Here is a 20,232-nt window from a genome sequence, read left to right as displayed (position 1 = left end):
GTGTCAAATATCACAATTATAAGCATGACTCTGTTGAAAGTTTTTGACATGCCACTGCCAGTAATTTAAATAATTGCAGTTGTAGGAGATTTAAGAGATTAGAGATATAATCTGTACATGCAGACCCTCCATGTTTATCTCTGATCATTCATAACGATAACTAATTAATACACAATATAAATAAAAATTTAAAGACGTATTTTGGAGATGCATGAACTAAAAACTGCAGATATCTGTATCAAAATAGGATTAAACTTCTGAAAACCTCCAGAAGAGTGACACGCAAAACTAAAGTATTGATCTCCTGCAACCTCCCACCCCTGCTTTCAGTTACGCAAAAAGAGTCGAGCACTTCTTCCATCACTGCCTCGAGTGTATTGCAACCATGCAAAAGAATCAGGCTTTAAACTCTGTGATCTACTGAAATCTGGCAGCGGCGAGTCGGGAGCTGCGTCCAGCAGTTTTTTAAAAGCGGTCCAGAGGCTGATCTAAGCCTCTCTGCATCTCGCTGTGTGTAGATCTGAGGAGACCACAAGAGGGCCCGTCCATCACGGCGGGGAGAGTTCACCGAGAGCCGACACGAGGGCAACATTTCACTCTTGACAGTCCAGGACAAGTGCCAGCCTGCTGCCAACAACAAGCCAGCTTTTTACTGGACCGCTCAATGTGGCCACAACACAACTATTGTTAAATTATGGCCCATCTTCACCAAATAAGAGAGAGAGAGAGAGAGAGAGAGAGAGAGAGAGAGAGAGAGAGAGAGAGAGAGAGAGAGAGAGAGAGAGAGAGAGAGAGAGAGAGAAGAAAAAGGTTTTCATTTTTGATGCCGGGAGTCTTTTGTAGCATTTGACATCAGTTTGGCTCGAACAGAGACTCATATGTGGAGCCGGTGAAATGTTGTCGCTACTTTACGCAGGGCAGTGTGTGTAACAAATGCTTCAGATATTGCCAGCACTCAAACTGTCAAGAGTAAAGCACATACTTTACACCCGAGATCTGCACTCGCCCTTTTTTTTTTTTTCCACCATTCTTCTCTTTCATCAGGGGATTTAACTCAAAATGCTATTAGCAAAAAAAAAAGAAGAAAGAAAAGTTAATAGGGGTTCTCTGTGCCACCCAAGATTAAATCAAAAATCGCTGTTTTTTTTTTTTTGTGTGTGTGTGTGTGTGCAGGATTTAGCGTGGCAGGAAATTAAAGGAAAGAGACGGACTCACGGGAGTTCAGAAGATCTCAGACAAGCCTGGTGGGATGGGAGGAACACACAAGATGAGCCGACTCTGACCTCTGGGACATTTACACAAACATTTCATGAATCATATGAAAAAGGAGTTTCGGATGAGGTGAAGTCGAGATCAACTTGAATGTGATTTTGTTTTTCTGTATGAATCCACTATCACGAATGAATCGTAAGCCAGAGAACATGCCTTCAGCGTGTGTCAGCAGTTTCACTATCAGCAACAGCGAGTCGCCGGTTTGGTGCAGTATCTTACGGCCGTGTGTCATCGAGTGTGTCCGGATTTTGTTTGGACGTCCGAGTCGTCGGGGTAGTCTGCCCCGAGTTCACTTGCTTGTCTGTGAGTGTGTGTTTATGCAGCATAAACTGTCCGCTGCGTGCCGCCGACGAACTCGTCTCCGCCGTCCTCGTTCTGTACAGTAGCGTGCTCTCAAATCCACGCATGAGGACTTTACGTCTGCTCACTCTTACTACTACTGCTAAATCTGACTTAGTTTTCCAAGAGTAAAGTTATGAATATAGGTTTCTTGGTATTAATTGGCCAAAAAAGAATTAAGACGTATCGACTCTGCTGTTAGACTTGATAATTAAAGTTTCACACGTCTAACTTTATCAGGTGTGCTGGTGTATGCGTGGAAAAGTTACATTACTTTGGGTCAAATAAAATGATTCTTTTTCGACTGAGGGCCAAACAGAATAGAATAGAATAGAATAGAATAGAATAGAATAGAATAGAATAGAAAATAGTGTATTTTAGCAAAAGGTTATGGATTCGCATTCTTTTCTGAATGGAGTTTGCATGTTCTCCCACGAATGTTGTATATGTGTGAGTTTCCTCCCACAGTCCAAAAACATGCGCTTAAGATCATTGGTGACTCTTGAGTTGCACTGTGTGGTAGTTTGCCTGTCCAGGTGTAATATCGAGTAACTTCCCTGTTCCAGTATAACCCAACTGTCAGTCGGATAAAGACTTTGGAAAACGAAATAAATGAAAATTACTGCACTTCATATGTGCCTGAAGCAGATATGAACACAGTGAACTTCCAACTGAAGTCACATTGTGGATAATGTAGGTGTTTATCAAGATAAATTAAAAAAAAAAAAGTACGAGATCGCAAGCCTGAATTACAAAATATTGTCAACTTCAAGCTGAAATCACCAAAAAGTCTTTGTCTTCGTATAAATACAATTTTTTTTGTTTGTTTAATTTAACAAAATGTATGACTCAAAACTATTACAACTACCATTAAACAAGCAGTGGGGGATTTTTTTTTCAATTTTTCCCCCATTGTTGACTGCCCACCCACTCATATTCAGACTTATTAGAAATCCAACAGAAAGGTTTCTGTTCTGTGCATCTTAAGGCTCTAATGTTTGGTATACACGTTGTTTATATGGGTTATTGTTACTTTTTGTGCCAGAATTCTAAGTCTCTGTCTGAGCCCCTTCATGTCTGCGGAGTCTACTAAGGTTGATATTGTGGAGGCCGAGGCCAGTGGGGGTGACCACCATGTGAGAGTCCTACCTCCCAGTGTGTGTGTGTGTGTGTGTGTGTGTGTGTGTGTGTGTGTGTGTGTGTGTGTGTGTGTGTGTGTGTGTGTGTGTGTGTGTGTGTGTGTGTGTGTGTCAGTGGGGTACAGAATGCCTGGGACTAAACTGCATTTGATTTTTATACGCTTGTGGCTAACAGGAGCCAGATGTATCTGCCCACAGGGAGCTTACCATCGACGCAGCCATTTCGTTCTGATTTTCACTCTTTTTTTTTTTTAATGAGATGTGTGCATGCATGTGTACATACATGATTGCATGTGCATGTACGTTTCAGCCAATAAACCACACTTTTTTTTTTTTTTTTTTTTTACAACTAATAATCAAGCCAGTATGACTTTGCTTGCTTGTCTTGCAGCGCCGAAGACAGGATGTATCCTGTTTAGATGACGGGCCTGAGAGTGACGAGATCCATGATTTCATCACATAAAGATAGATGAGAAACTATAAATCAGGAATCATAGTTCTCTGGATACAGAACCTGGCCCCAAGACACATGGACATACATGAAGCCTGACTGAGAAGTGAAGCAAGAACAGAGAGCACACACACACACACACACGCATGCATGCATGCACACACACGCACGTACACACACACACGCACACACACACACACACACACGCATGCATGTTTCATGTACCGGAGCGCCGAACTTCAACTGCAAAAACCAACACTCATGAGTTTATTATGAGCTGCCATTCACAAGCAGATTCATGACAGTCGCCATGTCGTGTCCCCCGAGCGGACGCGCAGATTAGCGCTGCGAATAAAGAGCAGAAAGTGAAGCGGGAAGGATTGAGAAAGAACGGAGAGTGTTAATTGAAAGCGAATGTGTCTGTTCTGGCTGCTGGTCAGAGATGGGCCGGGGTCCCAGTTGGCTTGCACTTCAAAGGCCCCGACCCGCCTGTCTCAAGCGCACCTGCAGCCGGTTAAAGCCTGCTCTCATCACTCAGGGCGTGGAGGGACCCCTCCTACAACTTAAGAGTCCACGCCACACATCCTTTTGCCAAAGGGCCACAATGACCTGCGCTCAGGAATTTAACCTACAACGCCAGCAACTCGGAGCGAAGCGTTAACGACACAGTGCGTCTGCTCAGTGAGCGTTCACGCAGCAGGACTCCTGCGGCCGTTTGTATCATGTCACATCCATCACAGGACACGCAGAGCTCATCTAACTCTTCCTTTTGTTGGGTTCAGAAGTTCAATGACAGTTATGAAGAAGTATTTTGATGTATTCTTGTTTCCCGATAAGCACGCCATATCAGTGGTCACACATTCGTGCGTGAATGGCGACACCTGCGTTGTAAGGTGTTAACCTTTATTGGGCACGCGGCAATTCCACATTAAGTCTGAAACTGCATTGGGTTTTATTTAGGCTTACAGATGAAGAATGTGAACAGTGAGTTAAGATAGTGACCTCCTTTGTGTACGTCCATCCATCTGTTTTCCTATGCCTGCTGATGTCTCCACTTGACCAGCTCAAAGTACTCTCAACAATTACTCTCAATACCTTTGTATAGGTTCCATGAATATAATTTCAGATACTCACACCAGTCTACATTCACAGGGAATCTACAACTTGCGTGAAAATATTTGAGAATTCCATGTCGAGTGGGACGTCAATCCGATCTGACTAATAGATTTCTGAATAAACAGACCGTTAAAGATATCACACTTCTCAATGTCGCCGGGAAAGTCCATGCAGCCGTCCTGAAAAAATGATTGCAACCGAGAGTCAGCGCTCAGGATGCAGGAGGCAACATCGCGGACTCCGCCTTTACCGCGGAAAAATGGAGCTGAACCGTAAAGCAAAGCCTCAAATATGTTCATGAACTTTGGGTCGTGACTGTAAAAGTGAAATGGCTGCTACTTATTCAGACTGAGAGAAAACAAGTGGAGGTAGTTGGAGGATACCCTGTGCTCGCCTCAAATTAGAGGTCTGCGCGGGTACGTTCAGCTGCGAGGAGGCCGAGGTCAGAATAGTCATCTCGTTTGGTCGGAGAGCGGCTTGGGGTCCCCCCCAGAAGAGCTGGAGGAAGTCGTGGGGTCTTATATTCTTTGTATACTGCCACTGCAATGAAATGTGGATGAAGAGAAAGAAGCTAAAAACTGAGTCGATGCGACCTTGACAATTTTAAAGAAATGGTAAAAAATGGTTTTTCAACCCTGAGCTGGAAGTGAGAAATCATCTATGATTACAGCCGATAATCTTGAGCAACATTTGATGCAGATAAAGTGCTTTTGAGAAACATTTTAAACTCAACTTCTGTAAAAGCAAAGTCTCAGAGCTAAATAGGGATTCTGTCTTATTTAAGATGCTGATTCATTATCAAATCCATAAAAAAAAAAAAAAAAATGGTAGTATATTGGACTTACTCATCATGCTACCTCAGCTAACCGCCATGTGATCGGCTGCCCATGACCTGCAGTGTACGTCACACAGACAGTTCCCCACTAAAACAGGAACCTGCTCAGCACAAACTCGGTTCCACTCAGTGGGAGCAGTGACATTGTCTCCACAATGGAATCAACCAGCATGCATAAAGGTACGTTTCAATTTTTTTTTGTTATCTTTAAAATCTCAAATAAATGTCTTAATGTTGTAAAGAAGTTTTATTTAACTGACGTGTGTTATTATTATTATCATTATTATTATTATCATTATCATTATTATTATTATTATTATTATTATCATTATTATTATTATTATTATTATTATTATTATTATTGTTATTATTATTATTATTATTATCATCATCTGTGTGTGCCATTGTCTCAGTCTATATAATGGAAAGTGTTGTATATCTGTGACACTGCAGTAGCACCTGCTCTACTGTCATACTCCTGTGCGTGTTTTGTGTGTGATGTTCATATATGCTCAGCATGACGACATGTTTGGGAAACCAAAATGTGTAGCGATCTCACGTATGGGCATTTTGTGTGTACATGGGAGCGATAAAATCTAGTGACGGTCTCACCATAGGATAAAGGAAAGAAATTCTTGCATGCATGCAGAACTTAAGCCATTGTACAGGCCAACCATGACATAACGCCAGGGCACACAGTGTCACACTTGGTACGTCTGTGTATGTGTGGCTCGCGGCTCTTACCTCGTCTCTGAGAGCTCGCCAGAAGTTCAACCACGCTATTGCGAAGCAGTTCATCTCCGTCGGCAGGTCTAAATTTATAAGACAATCACCGATCTGGGTCTCGGGGTTGCCCGCGTGTTTATGTACGCTGTGGTTTGTCTGTCCCCGGAGGACTGTATATGTCTGGGCTCTGTGATGTGTGTGATCTTTCATTGGCTCCACAGGTAATGCTACTGGATTTTCGGATGATTGATAGATTACCAGGCCCTCCAGCCTGATCCTTTACATCCTCACGGCTACTTAACATCTTAAATACTCATCCAGAAATTAAGAAAACAGAAGAAGTCATTGTGAGAGGAGTTTGGGGTCGGGAGCTGGGTCTCACCACAACCTCCTCCCATAGTCCAAAATCACACGATTCCAAGAAAATCACAAAAAGATCGTCTTCATGCCAAAAAGAAGGGGAAGAATAACAAGACACAGCCGATCTTCTTTTATATTACTCATTGCTTTTTAACATTCGATCGATATGAGTCACGGTCAGATGTTTTTCCAAATGAAAAGTAGGCAACAAATAAAAAACGTATCACAATTAACATTCACGTCATCCAGCGCCCTCCAGTGGTTGGGAGGAGATCAAACCAACGTGAAAACTAAGGAGCGAGAAACTGATGCTGTTGTAGAGCCACAGTACGATTATAATTACACATAATTATCTGAATACAACATTGGATTTCAGATGACAGTTTAGTTCTCAAGTTCAATCCCCACTGGCTTCTATTTTTCTATATCGAAATTGTTCTTGATATGTTCCTCGAAGTTATTCATATGGACATGGCATGCTTTTCTTTAGCAGAGGCCGTAGATGATGAGATCCATATCGTGTAGCGCCTCAAGGCACAAACGTCCTTCACCATCTCAACAAGTGACACAACGTATGGCAATAACTTGTATTTCAATGGATTTGGCCAATCAGACTGAGCTGATGTGTCTGGCTTCGCGGCTGCAATTAGGCGACGAGAGAAAGAGCAGAAGCAAACACATCATCATCACACACTTTCATCTTAAATCGCACCGTAGAGAACAAGTGTTTTTACTGTTTGTGACGAGGGCTTGAGATCAAATGCAATACGCCCGATATTGTGCTTGTCTTTTTTACCCCGTTGAGTGTCACCATCTGGGGGAACTCACACATGGCTGACAACAGGCTGCCCTCCAGCTGCAGCCTGCCAGTGGATGGGAATACGCACTGAGCTCATCCCTGGGTTGCCTGACTGGTAGCAACCCACGGCATAATCTCCACAAGGGGATACATTACTGGTCATCGGTCCAACCGTCAGCATGACTCCGGCCTGGCTCCGGTTCATTCAGCCTTTTACCTTTTTAACTTCAACTTTCCTGACAGGAAATAATCCACAGTAATTATAATGTATCAACACAGAAATCAATTGGATTAGTCCTGTGCCTCGGTAAATCTCACCTTTATCCCTCTGTCACCCCCAGTGCAGCGTTTAGACACAGCAGCCCCGGCCAGTACTTTTCCCCCGAGGAGACGGTTGCCAGATTGGACCCTGGACATCAGGGCAAACTTTTCATCCCACTGACAAGGAGGCACTTGACTCTGTTATTGTTTATGAAGAGAACGCTGGGGTCAACTTCACAGGCTGGGAGGGGGAAATGAGAGAAAGAGAAAGTCTGTTCCAGCTCCAAACCCAAGATAGAGAGAAGCAGAGAGAGAGAGAAAGAGAGAGAGAGAGACGGCATAACTCAGCCATGTTTGTGCTTCCCTAATTCCTTTTGATTTAACAGAAAATTGGGAGCTGAGCTGAAACGCACAAAGTATTCCCCAGAAATTGGCTTCTTTGGCTCACGTTGTCTCACAAGCCTCTACCTAATGTTGTCGTTATGTCCCTGAAAACAATGAAAACGGGTTTCATTGTGACAGCGGGAGCCTGCCTGCTCTAAGCAGAAATACAAATGTTTCTGAAAGAGGCTTAGCTTTAACTGCGGCTTTGGCATAAACACTGGAGCCGTTTTCTCAAGCTTTTGATGAAATCGCACTTTGCGACAGCTATTGCTAATTCTAATAGTTTCAATTCCGACAGGGATTTTCCTGATTTGTTTACTTGTTTGTCAGTATTAATGGGGTCAGCTGAATCGCCGGCGCTGCTCACAGTCCGATATCACAAACTCCCAAAAGGCTCAGCTCTGGAAAAGAGAAAATGTGTGATTTCATATCAGCAAAGTGATTTATTTTTTTGTTTTAGGGGGGGGGGGGGGGGGGGGGGGGGGTTTGTGAAAGTATTTGGATACTTGAAGGTGATTTTCTTTTTCATTTTTAGCCATTTCAAGCACCATGAGAAGCAGAGTGTCAGACCACATCTGAAGAAAATATGAAGACACACAAACAAACAATCAAGGTGAGGATGGTGTGTGTGCGTGTGTGTGTGCGTGTGTGTGTGCATGTGCTTTATTTCAGCGCTGTCTCAGCACTCTCTCTCTCTCTCACATGTGGTTCATATTTAAGCCACAGTGCTGTTCCACTGGATGATTTGGCTCTGTTCTTTCAATCCCACATTCCCTGCCCTTTTTTTCTGACTTTCACTTGTTTAAAAGTTTTACATGCATGGCTGAAGACATGAAGTTTATCCAACGTGTTTGATAACAGTGACCAATCAGGTGAAAAAAACATTGTTAATAGAGAGTGGTATCTATTTTATTATTAGAGGGACAAACTGAAGTGGGAATGCAGTGGCTATTTCTTGAAAGGGTGCATAACTAGTGAAAAATAACAGGATTAACCCATGAAAACTGCCAAATTGAACACCCTCGCACACATACACAACCCCCGACTAGGCAAAATATGAAAATAAATGAATTTTATGTGGTTTAATGATCGTTTTTTTCCCCAAGGTTGTAAAAAAAGGCGCCATCATTAGTTATAATAACTCCTGTCTGTGGTTTACAGATGAACTATAGGTGCGTCTCCAAATCAGCACCAGTATCACCCCAGAACCGGCACACCTTTCTTTCTTCATCCATCCCTTTTTAATATCTCCTTCCTAGTCAAACTCTGTAACCCCTGCCTTTGCCCAATGAGCGAGAGGAGCTGTCAGCAGCCAGTCCTCCCTCACCCCTCCTCCCAGTTCCCTTTCTCTCTCCCTCGGCTCGGACTCTGTCCACTAATAAAGGAGAGGTCCGACAAGAGCATCCGACCCGGCGGAGTCACTCAGTCCTGCATGAAGAAACCCTTGGCTTCACCTCTGATTCGGACTTTACTATCTGTACCTGAGGGGGTGGGGGATAAAACCCCAAAAAACAAAACAAAACAAAAAATACAGAGCACAAAAATCAAGGATATACGTGTGAGCGTTGGACTGACAGACTTGTTGCCCGCCCCGTCAGGTAAAATCTCAGAGGTACCAAGGGGAGACTTTTTTACGCACATGGCACCGAGAGCGCGCGCCTCAGCCTGCTGACAGCTGCGCAACATGGAGCCTCACACTGGATAATGAGGCCTATTTATTCCAACAGAATTCGTATCCAAACTTTTCTTTTCAAGTTAGGGATTTACCTATAAAGTTTTTTTTTTTGTTTTTGTTTTTGTTTTTTTTAAGTTTTTGGGGAAATCCGTTTTGGAGACGAAATCAGAGGGAAAAAATCATGCTGGGGTTGAACAAGATCCTCAGCCTCCGGGCGGCTCGGATTCAGCGCTGCGGTTCGCCGGGAGCCAGACTCACATCCCGGGCTTCTTCGTGCCAGAACCCCGGTGCCAGTTCCAGGATTTATTGTGCGTGTCTGTTGCTGCTGCTGCTCGTGACGCCTCGAGTGGACTCGTCTTGGTGGTGAGTTTGCATCCATCAGACAGTCCTACCTGCCCGCCAACCTGATTTATTACAGCTGAGTTCTTTTTTCTTTTCTTTTTTTTCCCCTCGAATAAAGTATCAACTAAAATTTTTGTCAAAGCCTTTCAACATTGATATCAATCACATTATTATATATATTAAAAAAAAGACTGTTAAGGAAAGGTTAGGGATTTTGCTTTTCTTTGGAAACTTTTTTGAGTTCATACAGGTCGCAAACTCTTTAATGACTATATTAATAACCATATTCTTTAAACAAAAACAAACCACATTCGAATTAATTCAGATGCGGGATTTTCCAACAGACAGACAAGGTCATTATGAGGATTTCTTTCATTGAATTTATTGTCACGGACTGACTGTATTGCTGACAGTGCTGCTGATTAAAAAGAAAAAATAACTGGCGTCGTTTTAAGATTTGTTTTTTGGGGCTTAATTAAATATTTTAATTGCTATGATCAAATGCATGGATGTGCATTACAAGTACTTTCACATGCAGTTATTCTCCCACGATTGAGTGTGCAGCTTGGTGATTTTATGAGGTAATGACCGCAAAAAAGAAAAAAAAAAAAAAGAAAAAGTGTTTTTCTGTCATCATTTAATTTCAGCTAATTTTGGCTGGCCCGTTGTGCAGAAATCATTAGGAGTGGAAATAACATAAATTATGAGATTCAAGCTGCATGAAGATTTTTCTGTGTCTAAAATGCCTATTCGTGGTGTCAGTTTGTTGGCCTGACATGCTGAGCAATAATAATAGAGCGATAAATGTAATTTATGTGCGCAACTGTTGGCGCAGCGCGTGTTCGTCTCAGCTGGAGCCTGCAGAGCAGTCATTAATTCACCAGGTACCACTCTCACACTCACAAATGACTTCACTGAAATCCCCCCCCCCCCCCCCCACACACACACACACACACACACACACACACACACACACTCCAACCAAAAGCCAGCCATCTAGAGCATAGGTGAAGGGTTAAAAAATATCTCATTGCCTGTGCAATAACATAAGTGAAAATGTCCATGTGTGTGAGTGTGTTTATAGGAGAAGTGTCTGTGTGTGGGCGGGTGTGGGGGTGATGGAATGCCTAATAGTTTGTGTAGATTAAAAGCAGTTATGGAGAGCAGTGGTGTGTGCATGTGTGTGTGCGCGCATGTGCATGCTCTGGCTTTGCGGGAAACTTGATGTATGGAGGATACACTACCGATGTTATCACTTTCTTACTTTATTCTGGGAGGAGAGCACCCACCAGTGATAATATGGACTTGAGCTGGTTGGAGGAATAATTGCAGGATGTTATATCCCCTTGAAAATTATGTATTTAAAAAAAAATATATATACTGTAAAAGGAAACAAAACAAAAACCCATCATACAAGCAGAAACTAATTCATTTTAGTACATAACCTCCACTAAGTCCTTGCAAGCAACATTTTGTACTTATTATTTGCATCTTTAGCAAATTTATCATCACATTTAAAGCTGAGATGAACTGAGTAAATTATCAGTATTTTTGTTTTGATGCTTCTTTATGATGGAGGATGGATTTAAATTACAACTGAGAAGAACCAAAAGTCAACGTGGCTGCATCATATTCTGTCAGTCCAGTGTCCCTGTTCCGTCTCCCACTTGTCTCCCCGTGATCCATGGGAGAGCCGCAGGACTTTACGGCACGTTGTTTTAGACCTGTGGATAATGATTTACTATCCTATAAAGTCCACAAGTCCTCCAGAGAGACAGAGAGAAAATTAAGTGTGAATTGCTGCTCTGGCACTTTCCTTTGATGAGCACTTCGCTCTTTTTCCCTCTTCTCTAATCCCTCTCTGGGGAGTATAGAGTCTCCGTCCTCTCACCCGGCCTCATAAAACACGACCACACAGCTCCACGTTCCCGGGATTCACGTCGCCGACCCGCCAAAGCCCTGCAGCCACCAGGCTGCAAGACCTCTCTCGCACATGAAGCACTCTGCAATACGAGCTTGCTTTGTGCCTTCTCCTTGCATTTAGCATGATAAGATACCGCAACGGTCTTTTTATTGGGGAATTAACAGAGAGAGAGAAAAGACAGGGAGAAGCAGACAGCAGAACTGTGAGCAAGATGAGAGCAGTCAGGCGAAAGAACGAGAGGAGTAAAGTGAGTAAATGGGTTCTTAGTTTGACAGGGTTATTGGAGGCCCCAGACTTTGTGCCCTGATTTGTGACGACGTGATTTCGACAATCTCATTGGGAACCATTTAAACACACGCAGGTCCTGTGGGGAGAGGTTAAGTGCTTATTTATTTGGAGAGTGGAGTAAATGGTCCCCCCCCCCCCACCCCAACCCCACTTGCAAACCTTAAACTGTTAAGTGTAGTGAACTCTGACTCACAGAGGAGTGTTACTGCAGCTCTCCTTCATGCCACTCACCACCTATGAGAGTGTGTGTATCCACTTGTGTATACATTGGACATACATTGTGTGCAAGAATAATCTGCTCTCACAACATTGGATCGGTCATTGCGACCTCCAGAACTACTGTATAAACGGATCCTTCTGCCTGACCCGGCTGAATGTCTCTTGTTTTTGTTGTTGTTTTTTGGCGCCCTCAGGTACATCGGTGCGTTAGGGGCCCGCGTCATCTGCGACAACATCCCCGGGTTGGTGAACAAGCAGCGGCAACTCTGCCAGCGTCACCCCGACATCATGCAGGCCATCGGCGAGGGAACCAAAGAGTGGATCAGAGAGTGCCAGCACCAGTTCAGACACCATCGCTGGAACTGCAGCACGCTGGACCGAGACCACACCGTCTTCGGACGTGTCCTGCTGCGGAGTGAGTGTATATGTGTGTGCGTGAACGTTAGCGTCCCAGTTCTCATTCTCGCTTTTCCTCTTCACGTCGACCCCTCTTATCTCCAACTATCCTCACTCTGTTTTTCTCCAGTCTTTCTTTCTCTACGCATGTTGCGCTTCATGTTTATAGTCACTAATGGTCTGTTGCAATGCCTTACGCCTCGTCAATAAACACACGGGCCTCGAGACGTGGGTTTGTCGTCATTTTGTTTTTTCCACTCCTGCCAGACCTCTCGGTTTTGTAACACAAGCCATGCGCATACATACACAGGCACACATGCATGTTCACACACATATTTTGGCTTATGTAGACAGGAACATGCCAACTCCGTCCTTTGTATAAATGAAAGAAGTCGGTGCACTTGCAGCTATTAAATACAAGAGACATGGACTGTTGCAGGGGTCTTGAAAGACTCAATGATAGCAGTGATAGATAAGGTAGAAAGCAGACACTCGTAGATTCAGATGCACTACTAAAAAAAAACTCTTTACTCAGACGTACGCACAGATTTCTGCCTGGTTAGTCAGATCTGTCTTCTCGACGTGAACATGAGTCAAGAATTCCTTGGCCATGACACTCAAAAGCCAAATTGCCCCTCATGGTGTGCAGCCTTTGGTGTGTGAATCAGCGAATGTGACTGATGGCACAGTGAGACAGCTAAAGTCACAGTGTGCTCTGTACATAAAAGTCTTTTTACCATCTACTGCACCTGTGATTATGATAGTGAGCGAGGTATTTTACTAAATGCCTCATTTGCTGCTGTTTATTACAGTGTTCAGGTTAGATAACCACCTCAATTGTCTCCTTAAAGTCCGTTTTTGACGTCATCAGCTCTCCAGCCATCCCGAGCATGTGCTGGGGCCGACGATGCACGGGGGGGGGGAGTAGCAGATATGGAGATAGAGCGCCTGAGCGTGAAGGGCTGCAGAGAGGAATAAACAGTAATGTAGATGTAAATATTTAGAGAGATATTCTCTCTGTCGGGCAAACAGCACAGGTTTGAGGGATGGCAAGCCGCGCTCACCTCAGTCCTCTCCCACACACGCCCCCGTCACTGCAACTCGCGGTGAAAGCGGAACACTGCTGAGAATGAACGATGCAGTTTTCGCTCACTGCACATTTCATAATGAAAATAATCTCTTTGCGCGAGGATGGAAGGAAGCTTTGGAAGAAACAGGGACTGAGCAATAAAACCAAGAAAAATTGCATTCAACATCTTCTTATCAGGAAATCTGGACAGCACAGTGAAAGCTAGAAGCTTGTGGAGGACTGTACGGTGCTGCAGATAACCGACATGCTTTCACACGTTGGGTCAGTTACGCATGATTTGGACAATCCATACATGTTGTGCAGCATGATTAGAATAGGTATATCAGAAAATATGGTTAGAAATTGCATTGCATTTGTGAAGTTACAAGGGAAAGTTACATGACATTTGACAATCATGAGGGAAAAAATGTGTTGGCAGCTGCTCATTCTGGGCCTGTGCTAAAAGAAAGCAGGGCGCTACAATGGAATCGACTGATCAAGAAAGGACACATGCTCTCAGATTAATTAAGCGCTGTGGCTGGAGGCCAATTATCAATCCAATACTGAAGTAGTATCAAGCTTATAAGAGGATGTTTGCTGGTTTGATTCCCACTGCTGACAGAGAGTGATAGGGTTAGGCGTCCACTATAAAACAAATCAAACGAACCCAGAAGAGAGCAGCTGAAACACTTTTAGATATTGTTGTTAGGCAAATAGTGGTACTATGACAGTAGTCCAATGATCTCGAACTTGTTTAAGTCCTGGACCACAATCATTACAAGGCTGGAATGCCTGTTAAAGTGTGTTGACTGAGCGGGACCATAGACAAAATGACCAACTGGCAGGTTTATATTGAATCAGACTTGCTTCCTTTTGTTGACAATTTTGTAAAGTTGGAAAAGCTTGAGTGTTTCCAAATAAGAGGACGGAGTCACAAAGTGAAAATCCTTTTATGTTTGCTGGTTCGACGAAGAGATTAGGAGTGACCGGGTTGTAATGTTTCTTCCCACCGTGTTGGTTTTTTTTGTGGTTTTTTTTTTTTTTTTTTTTTGGGGGGGGGGTCATTCCCAAAGGCGCCGCAAAAAGCAACTGTGACCAAACGCTGTATCTAATCCTCCCACCGTCTTCGTCCGCACAATCGATGAGTCATATTCTAAGGAAATAAAGTGGGCCGAAAAGAACAGATGAGCAATGGCAGATAATGCTGTCATGACATCACCCCCGGCGCTGACAAATGGGGTATCACTGTTGTCTGTATTTAAACAATTTATGTGAGCAGAGGAGAGCCCCGCAGCCAGGATTATTTCCACGATAATATTTAAACAGAGCGGGTCTACGCTCCACATCGGGCCTGATATCCTCCGTCAGCTGCACCTTCATGTCCCGATGGCTCACACCCAGGCCTCGTCATGGCATTACGAGGATCTGTATATGCACGATAACCATGTGGGCTTCACACCCTCCGGGTCTTTGGCTCTTAGAAAGTCTGCAAGCAACTGCAGTCTTTGTCCTGAGGAGTGCCGTGTGTCATTTTAACCTCCGCCTCCATCTCACGCCTGTTCCCTGTGCCTTCTGCTCCCGTCTCTCCCTCTCAGGCAGCCGTGAGGCGGCTTTCGTCTACGCCATCTCCTCAGCGGGAGTGGTGTACGCACTCACTCGCGCCTGCAGCCAGGGGGAGTTGAAGATGTGCAACTGCGACCCTCACAAGCGTGGGCGAGCGAGCGACGAGAAAGGGGAATTCGACTGGGGCGGCTGCAGTGACAACATCAACTATGGGATCAAGTTCGCCAAAGCCTTCATAGACGCCAAAGAGAGAACGGTCCGAGACGCCCGGGCCCTCATGAACTTACACAACAATCGATGTGGCAGAACAGTAAGTGCCTGATTACTATATAGGTGTGAACATCTTCAACTGCTATTTTCTGACGGAACACATTTCTACGAAATTATTAGCTAATAAAATGGAGGTTCCAGTTTAATTTGATCAATCAACCATTGGATTTTATCAATTTATTTCGTCATTATTTTACCAGGTCAAACTACACTACAACTAAGCAAAAGTTCTTATTTGCAATGACTTGCTGGCTGAGAGGAGGCATGAGGAAAAACATAGACACAAATGTGTACATACAGACAAACATTGTCACACAATTGTATGAGAAAGAAAGTATTTACAACGCTAACATGCTAAGAAACAAATCGATAACGGCTTTACTTGTCATTTCAATTTTCTGCTGCAAATCGTCTGCAACACAAATACCATACAATCAATAATGAATAATAATGTCAACTTTTTTATTGGTTTTATAGTATTTGGAATAAATATAGAGTTTTAAGTTTGGTTGAAAATATTTTGCAGCAGTTTATCAGGGAATCCAGCTTGTGAAGGAGAGCTTTTTAAGGCAGATCTGTAGATTACATCACCATAATCTAAGACTGTCATCCATCCATCCATCCATCCATCCATCCATCCATCCATCCATCCATCCATCCATCCATCCATCCATCCATCCATAACTACCACAGTTTCACTGAAGGAGGAAATACACTCTCACAAACCTTTGGAAAACTAAAAACTACCATAAGAATTCAATGGACAGGCTAAATTAACAAAACCTCTCTGGGTTTAGGCGGTGAAACGTTTCATGAAGCTGGAGTGTAAATGCCACGGCGTGAGCGGCTCCTGCGCGCTGCGGACGTGTTGGATGGCCATGTCGGACTTCAGGAAGACCGGCGACTACTTGAGGAGGAAATACAACGGGGCCATCGAGGTGACCATGAATCAGGACGGGACAGGATTCGCTGTGGCCAACAAAGCCTTCAGGAAGGCCACCAAGAATGACCTGGTCTACTTCGAAAACTCCCCGGATTACTGCCTGCAAGACAAATCAGCAGGTAAAAGAGAGTGGAGGAAGAGAAGACGAGGCGACACTGAAAGACAGGACGGGCCGTTTCTCATGGATGTTGATGGATTGCCCCGACTGTGTTGTGTTTTAGTACTGTTGTGTGTATGTTCATGCATGACTGTGTGTGTGTGCGTGTGTGTGTGTGTGTGTGTGTGTGTGTGTGTGTGTGTGTGTGTGTGTGTGTGTGTGTGTGTGTGTGTGTGTGTGTGTGTGTGTGTGTGTGTGTGTGTGTGTGTGTGTAATGGTGGTCAGATAACACAGCAGGCCTCCCGTGTGATGTCTGTGGAAGCTAATATCCTTGTTCCCTGGGGACATTGGTCCCTCTGTGACCACCTGACCTCTGTCAGTCTCTGTCAACACACACACATAAAAACACGACCCTGATCGTCGGTTGATGTTTTCATCAACCCTTATACGACGCGGCTAATCAAATATGGATGATCGTAATCGATTGGGAACACTGTTGGACGTTTTCTTTTTGGGACATTTAACTGGAACACCTCCCATCACTGTCCAGTCCCCCCCCCCCCCCATCTTCTCATCCCACCCCCTCCGTCTTTCTCACCTTCACAGTGGAATCCACAGCCTAGGGACACAAGCAGCTAATTTAGAAGGAAAAAAAAAATCACCTCTTTCTGTCTGTCACAGTCTCTCTCCCTCTCTGTCTGTCTGAACTAAGCGTAGCTGGAGGGCAGAGTGGGCCTCAGAGTGTGAGAGCCTGTCTGTCTGTCACGCTCCACTGTCCATTTAACCCTCACACACACATACACACACAAACACACACACACAGAGTGGCTTCAAAGGGAGCACTGGCTTGGGAAAGGCAGTGTAACTATAGGCCACTCTACCAACACTGCATAGTTGTGTGTGTGGGTCTGTTGTTCTACGGGCAGCTTGTTGTGATAGGTAGCAGTTCAGACGGGGAGCTTCTCACACTAAACATGAGCTCTAATCTCTGTGGGGAATGACATTCACATAAGACACCGAAAACATGCCACGGCATTAGGTAATGAGCACTGATTAGCATTATACAAACGAGACCCAATCGAACTGGGAGCTCAATGCAAAATGAAGATTATATGGTATTATTTATGATAATTGTCTGTCGTTCTGCTTCTACGTGACACATCTTACGCTGAAGCTTAGAGGCACACAGTTCAGTCAGTAGGAACGAACCTGCAGCAACACTAAGGATGCCGTCATTGTTCTGTGGAATGCAACATTAATGCCACACAAAATTGTCTGTTTGGCAAATGTACAAATGCTTCTTATGGCTTGCATCTTTAAATTCATCAGTGTAACCTGGTTACATAGTGTAGTGACCGTCAATAAACACAAATTGCTCAGGGGAGGCTAAACACCATAAAGGGTTTTTGTTTATTTTTGTGAGTAATTTTAACTGTAATTAGCATAAAACTGTTGCATAGAAGTCCTGTTTTTAGCTGCAGTGTTTACAATATGGAAGGTTGTCCCAGTTATCTTTCTCTGTAGTTAAATGTAGAAAAGTGAGTAACAAATCGTCCTGTAAACATGGCTTAGCCTTCCCTACAAATAAACAATTTTTCTTGTGTTATTTCAGTTTGAGAAAATGTGCAGAGCAACATTACATTAACCTTTCTATGCAACAATACTACAAACTAGAGTTCTCTCTTAGTTCGGTTTAAATTAATATATGTTGACCAGTTTCATCATTTGGCTCTAATAAACTTTGCAAATTAATCCGTCACTACGCGTTGAAGACGTTTTTGCACTTTAGGCTCAAACGCCTCCGAAATTGTTATAGCTATTTCAGTTTCTAACAGTTTATTGTTCGTTGCGCAGGTTCCCTCGGCACGGCCGGACGCGTCTGCAACCGGACGTCACGCGGGACGGACGGCTGCGAGGTCATGTGCTGCGGCCGCGGGTACGACACCACCCGAGTGAAGCAGATCACCAAGTGCGAGTGCAAGTTCAAATGGTGCTGCGCCGTGGAGTGTAACGACTGCGAGGAGTCGGTGGACATACACACGTGCAAGGCCCCGAAACGAGCAGAATGGCTGGACCAGACCTGAGGATGCCCTCCCTCACTACTTTTTTTTTTTTTTTTTTGGCTCCCTGCAATGCGACCCCCCACCCCTTTCCCCTTTGCAGGACATCCTGTGTGGAACATGGCATTGTGTGGGAAAGTTTGTCCAAAAAAAAAAAAAAGTGCACTGCGTCTCGGCCTCCACTCCCTCCACACGGCTCAACTCATTGCATGGCTTTTGTACCCGTCTGTGAAAGCACTACGATTCAGTCCCCATCAATATGAACGAACGCCCGCCCGGCCCCCCGTGTGTGAACGGCCCTGCAGCCGAACCGCCGGGATCCGATGAACAGCGATAACAGTGATGCTAATGGGGAGAGGGGGGGGGGGTCTCGGCGGACGAGGATTTCCTTATTGTCAGTCCAGATGACTGTTTTTCTTGGGTTAAAAAAAAAAAAAAGGTTTGCTCCTTCCATGATGCTTTAAAGACATGTTTTTACATTACCTGAGCCTTTCAAACATATCCAGTATTATTACAACAACATCATATACTCACCTAATTTCTTTCATTTTTTTTTATGGGGGAATTACATTTTTATCTACCAAAAAAGAGTACTTTGGGTGGACTTAGGGAGTGGCTTGGTAAGTGCAATTTCAGAAGTGGACATCTAAGCCTGTGTTTGATTCTGTGTGGCTAAACCAGAGTCCGGGCAAAGGACTACCAGAGGACGATGAGAAAGACACTAGCTGGGGGGAAAAAAATAGACGGATACGTCATTGGAACGTTGACTGCAACTGTAAAAGGAGAAAACAAAAAGATTTTAACAAAAAAAAAAAAAATGTTTAAAGTGATTTATTTAAATTGTGAGGTGTTGTTTCATTTCTCATCTGTGTATGAGACTGCACTACATTGGCCGACACTATTAGAGAGAGGAGTACTCCCTCTGCTGTGATTATACGGTGTGCTGTCGCTGCAGCGTATGAGATGACAAACTACTGCTGGCGAATGAAGAAGGAAAAACTTAAGGCCTGAAGTCACCTATAGTCACAACACGAGACGGATCCGAGCGCTCCTGCTCTCCAGCTTGCTTGTATAACATTGTGTATATTGCCTTATCTAAACAGATGTCATATGAAATATACGGTGCTTTAGTATGACACTCGAATCTTTGTTTTTTGTTCCGACAAACAAACATTTGGTGGGAAAAAAAATCAAGTCTCTTGTGCATTGCTGTCACGGTCAACCATGCTTCTGCCATTGGGTTCTCATGCACACACGCGTGCACACACACACACACACACACACACACACACACACACACACACGAGCTGACAGACACTGGAGCACTAATAATACGAAATATATCAGCAACAAAGGCTGATGTTGTGTGGATCGGGGTGGGGTGTGTTATATCAGTCAAGGGGAGGGAAGTGTTTGATTAAAGGTCCAGCCTAAACCCCAACCCCTGCTGGGCCGGTCCCAGCCCTCACTATGTGGAATTCCAGGTGGGTCCCAGGCTAATGACTAGATGGCTGTAATTACCCGGGGCTGTTGATAGCTTGGTGATTGGACATGGTCGTGCCACAGAGGACCCAGTGTGGGCTCCTGCTGGGACCACATTTAATCAAAGGCTTCTTGGCCGGCTTATCAAAGGGAATACTTTCCAGCAATCTTCTGTGCCTCGGCCCCCTCCGTTCCCCCAGACGCTCAGCCCAGTTCAGTCTG

At 44.2% G+C, this 20,232-nt stretch overlaps 1 protein-coding gene across 1 annotated transcript; it reads left to right on the top strand.

Moving 5' to 3' along the window:
* Window positions 1-9,417: 9,417 nt before the first annotated feature.
* LOC308130001 (protein Wnt-2b-A) lies at window positions 9,418-19,613 on the top strand. The gene is made up of 5 exons (XM_080496169.1): window positions 9,418-9,720; window positions 12,325-12,545; window positions 15,191-15,468; window positions 16,226-16,490; window positions 18,323-19,613. The coding sequence occupies exons 1-5, from the start codon at window positions 9,539-9,541 to the stop codon at window positions 18,550-18,552; spliced, it is 1,176 nt and encodes a 391-aa protein (XP_080352295.1). The 5' UTR covers window positions 9,418-9,538; the 3' UTR covers window positions 18,553-19,613.
* Window positions 19,614-20,232: the final 619 nt, after the last annotated feature.

This window comes from Blennius ocellaris (assembly GCF_963422515.1).
Source record: "Blennius ocellaris genome assembly, chromosome: 5".
NCBI classification, from domain to species: Eukaryota; Metazoa; Chordata; class Actinopteri; order Blenniiformes; family Blenniidae; genus Blennius; species Blennius ocellaris.
Note: the sequence above shows the minus strand (reverse complement) of the source record. Positions and strands in the feature narration are given on the sequence as shown.

Bases quoted from the DNA above. Each gene is read 5' to 3' on its own strand.
- LOC308130001 (XM_080496169.1), top strand. From the start codon at position 9,539: ATGCTGGGGTTGAACAAGATCCTCAGCCTCCGGGCGGCTCGGATTCAG. The intron at 9,721-12,324 runs GTGAGTTTGCAT...TGGCGCCCTCAG, and splicing joins CGAGTGGACTCGTCTTGGTG to GTACATCGGTGCGTTAGGGG. The intron at 12,546-15,190 runs GTGAGTGTATAT...TCTCCCTCTCAG, and splicing joins CGGACGTGTCCTGCTGCGGA to GCAGCCGTGAGGCGGCTTTC.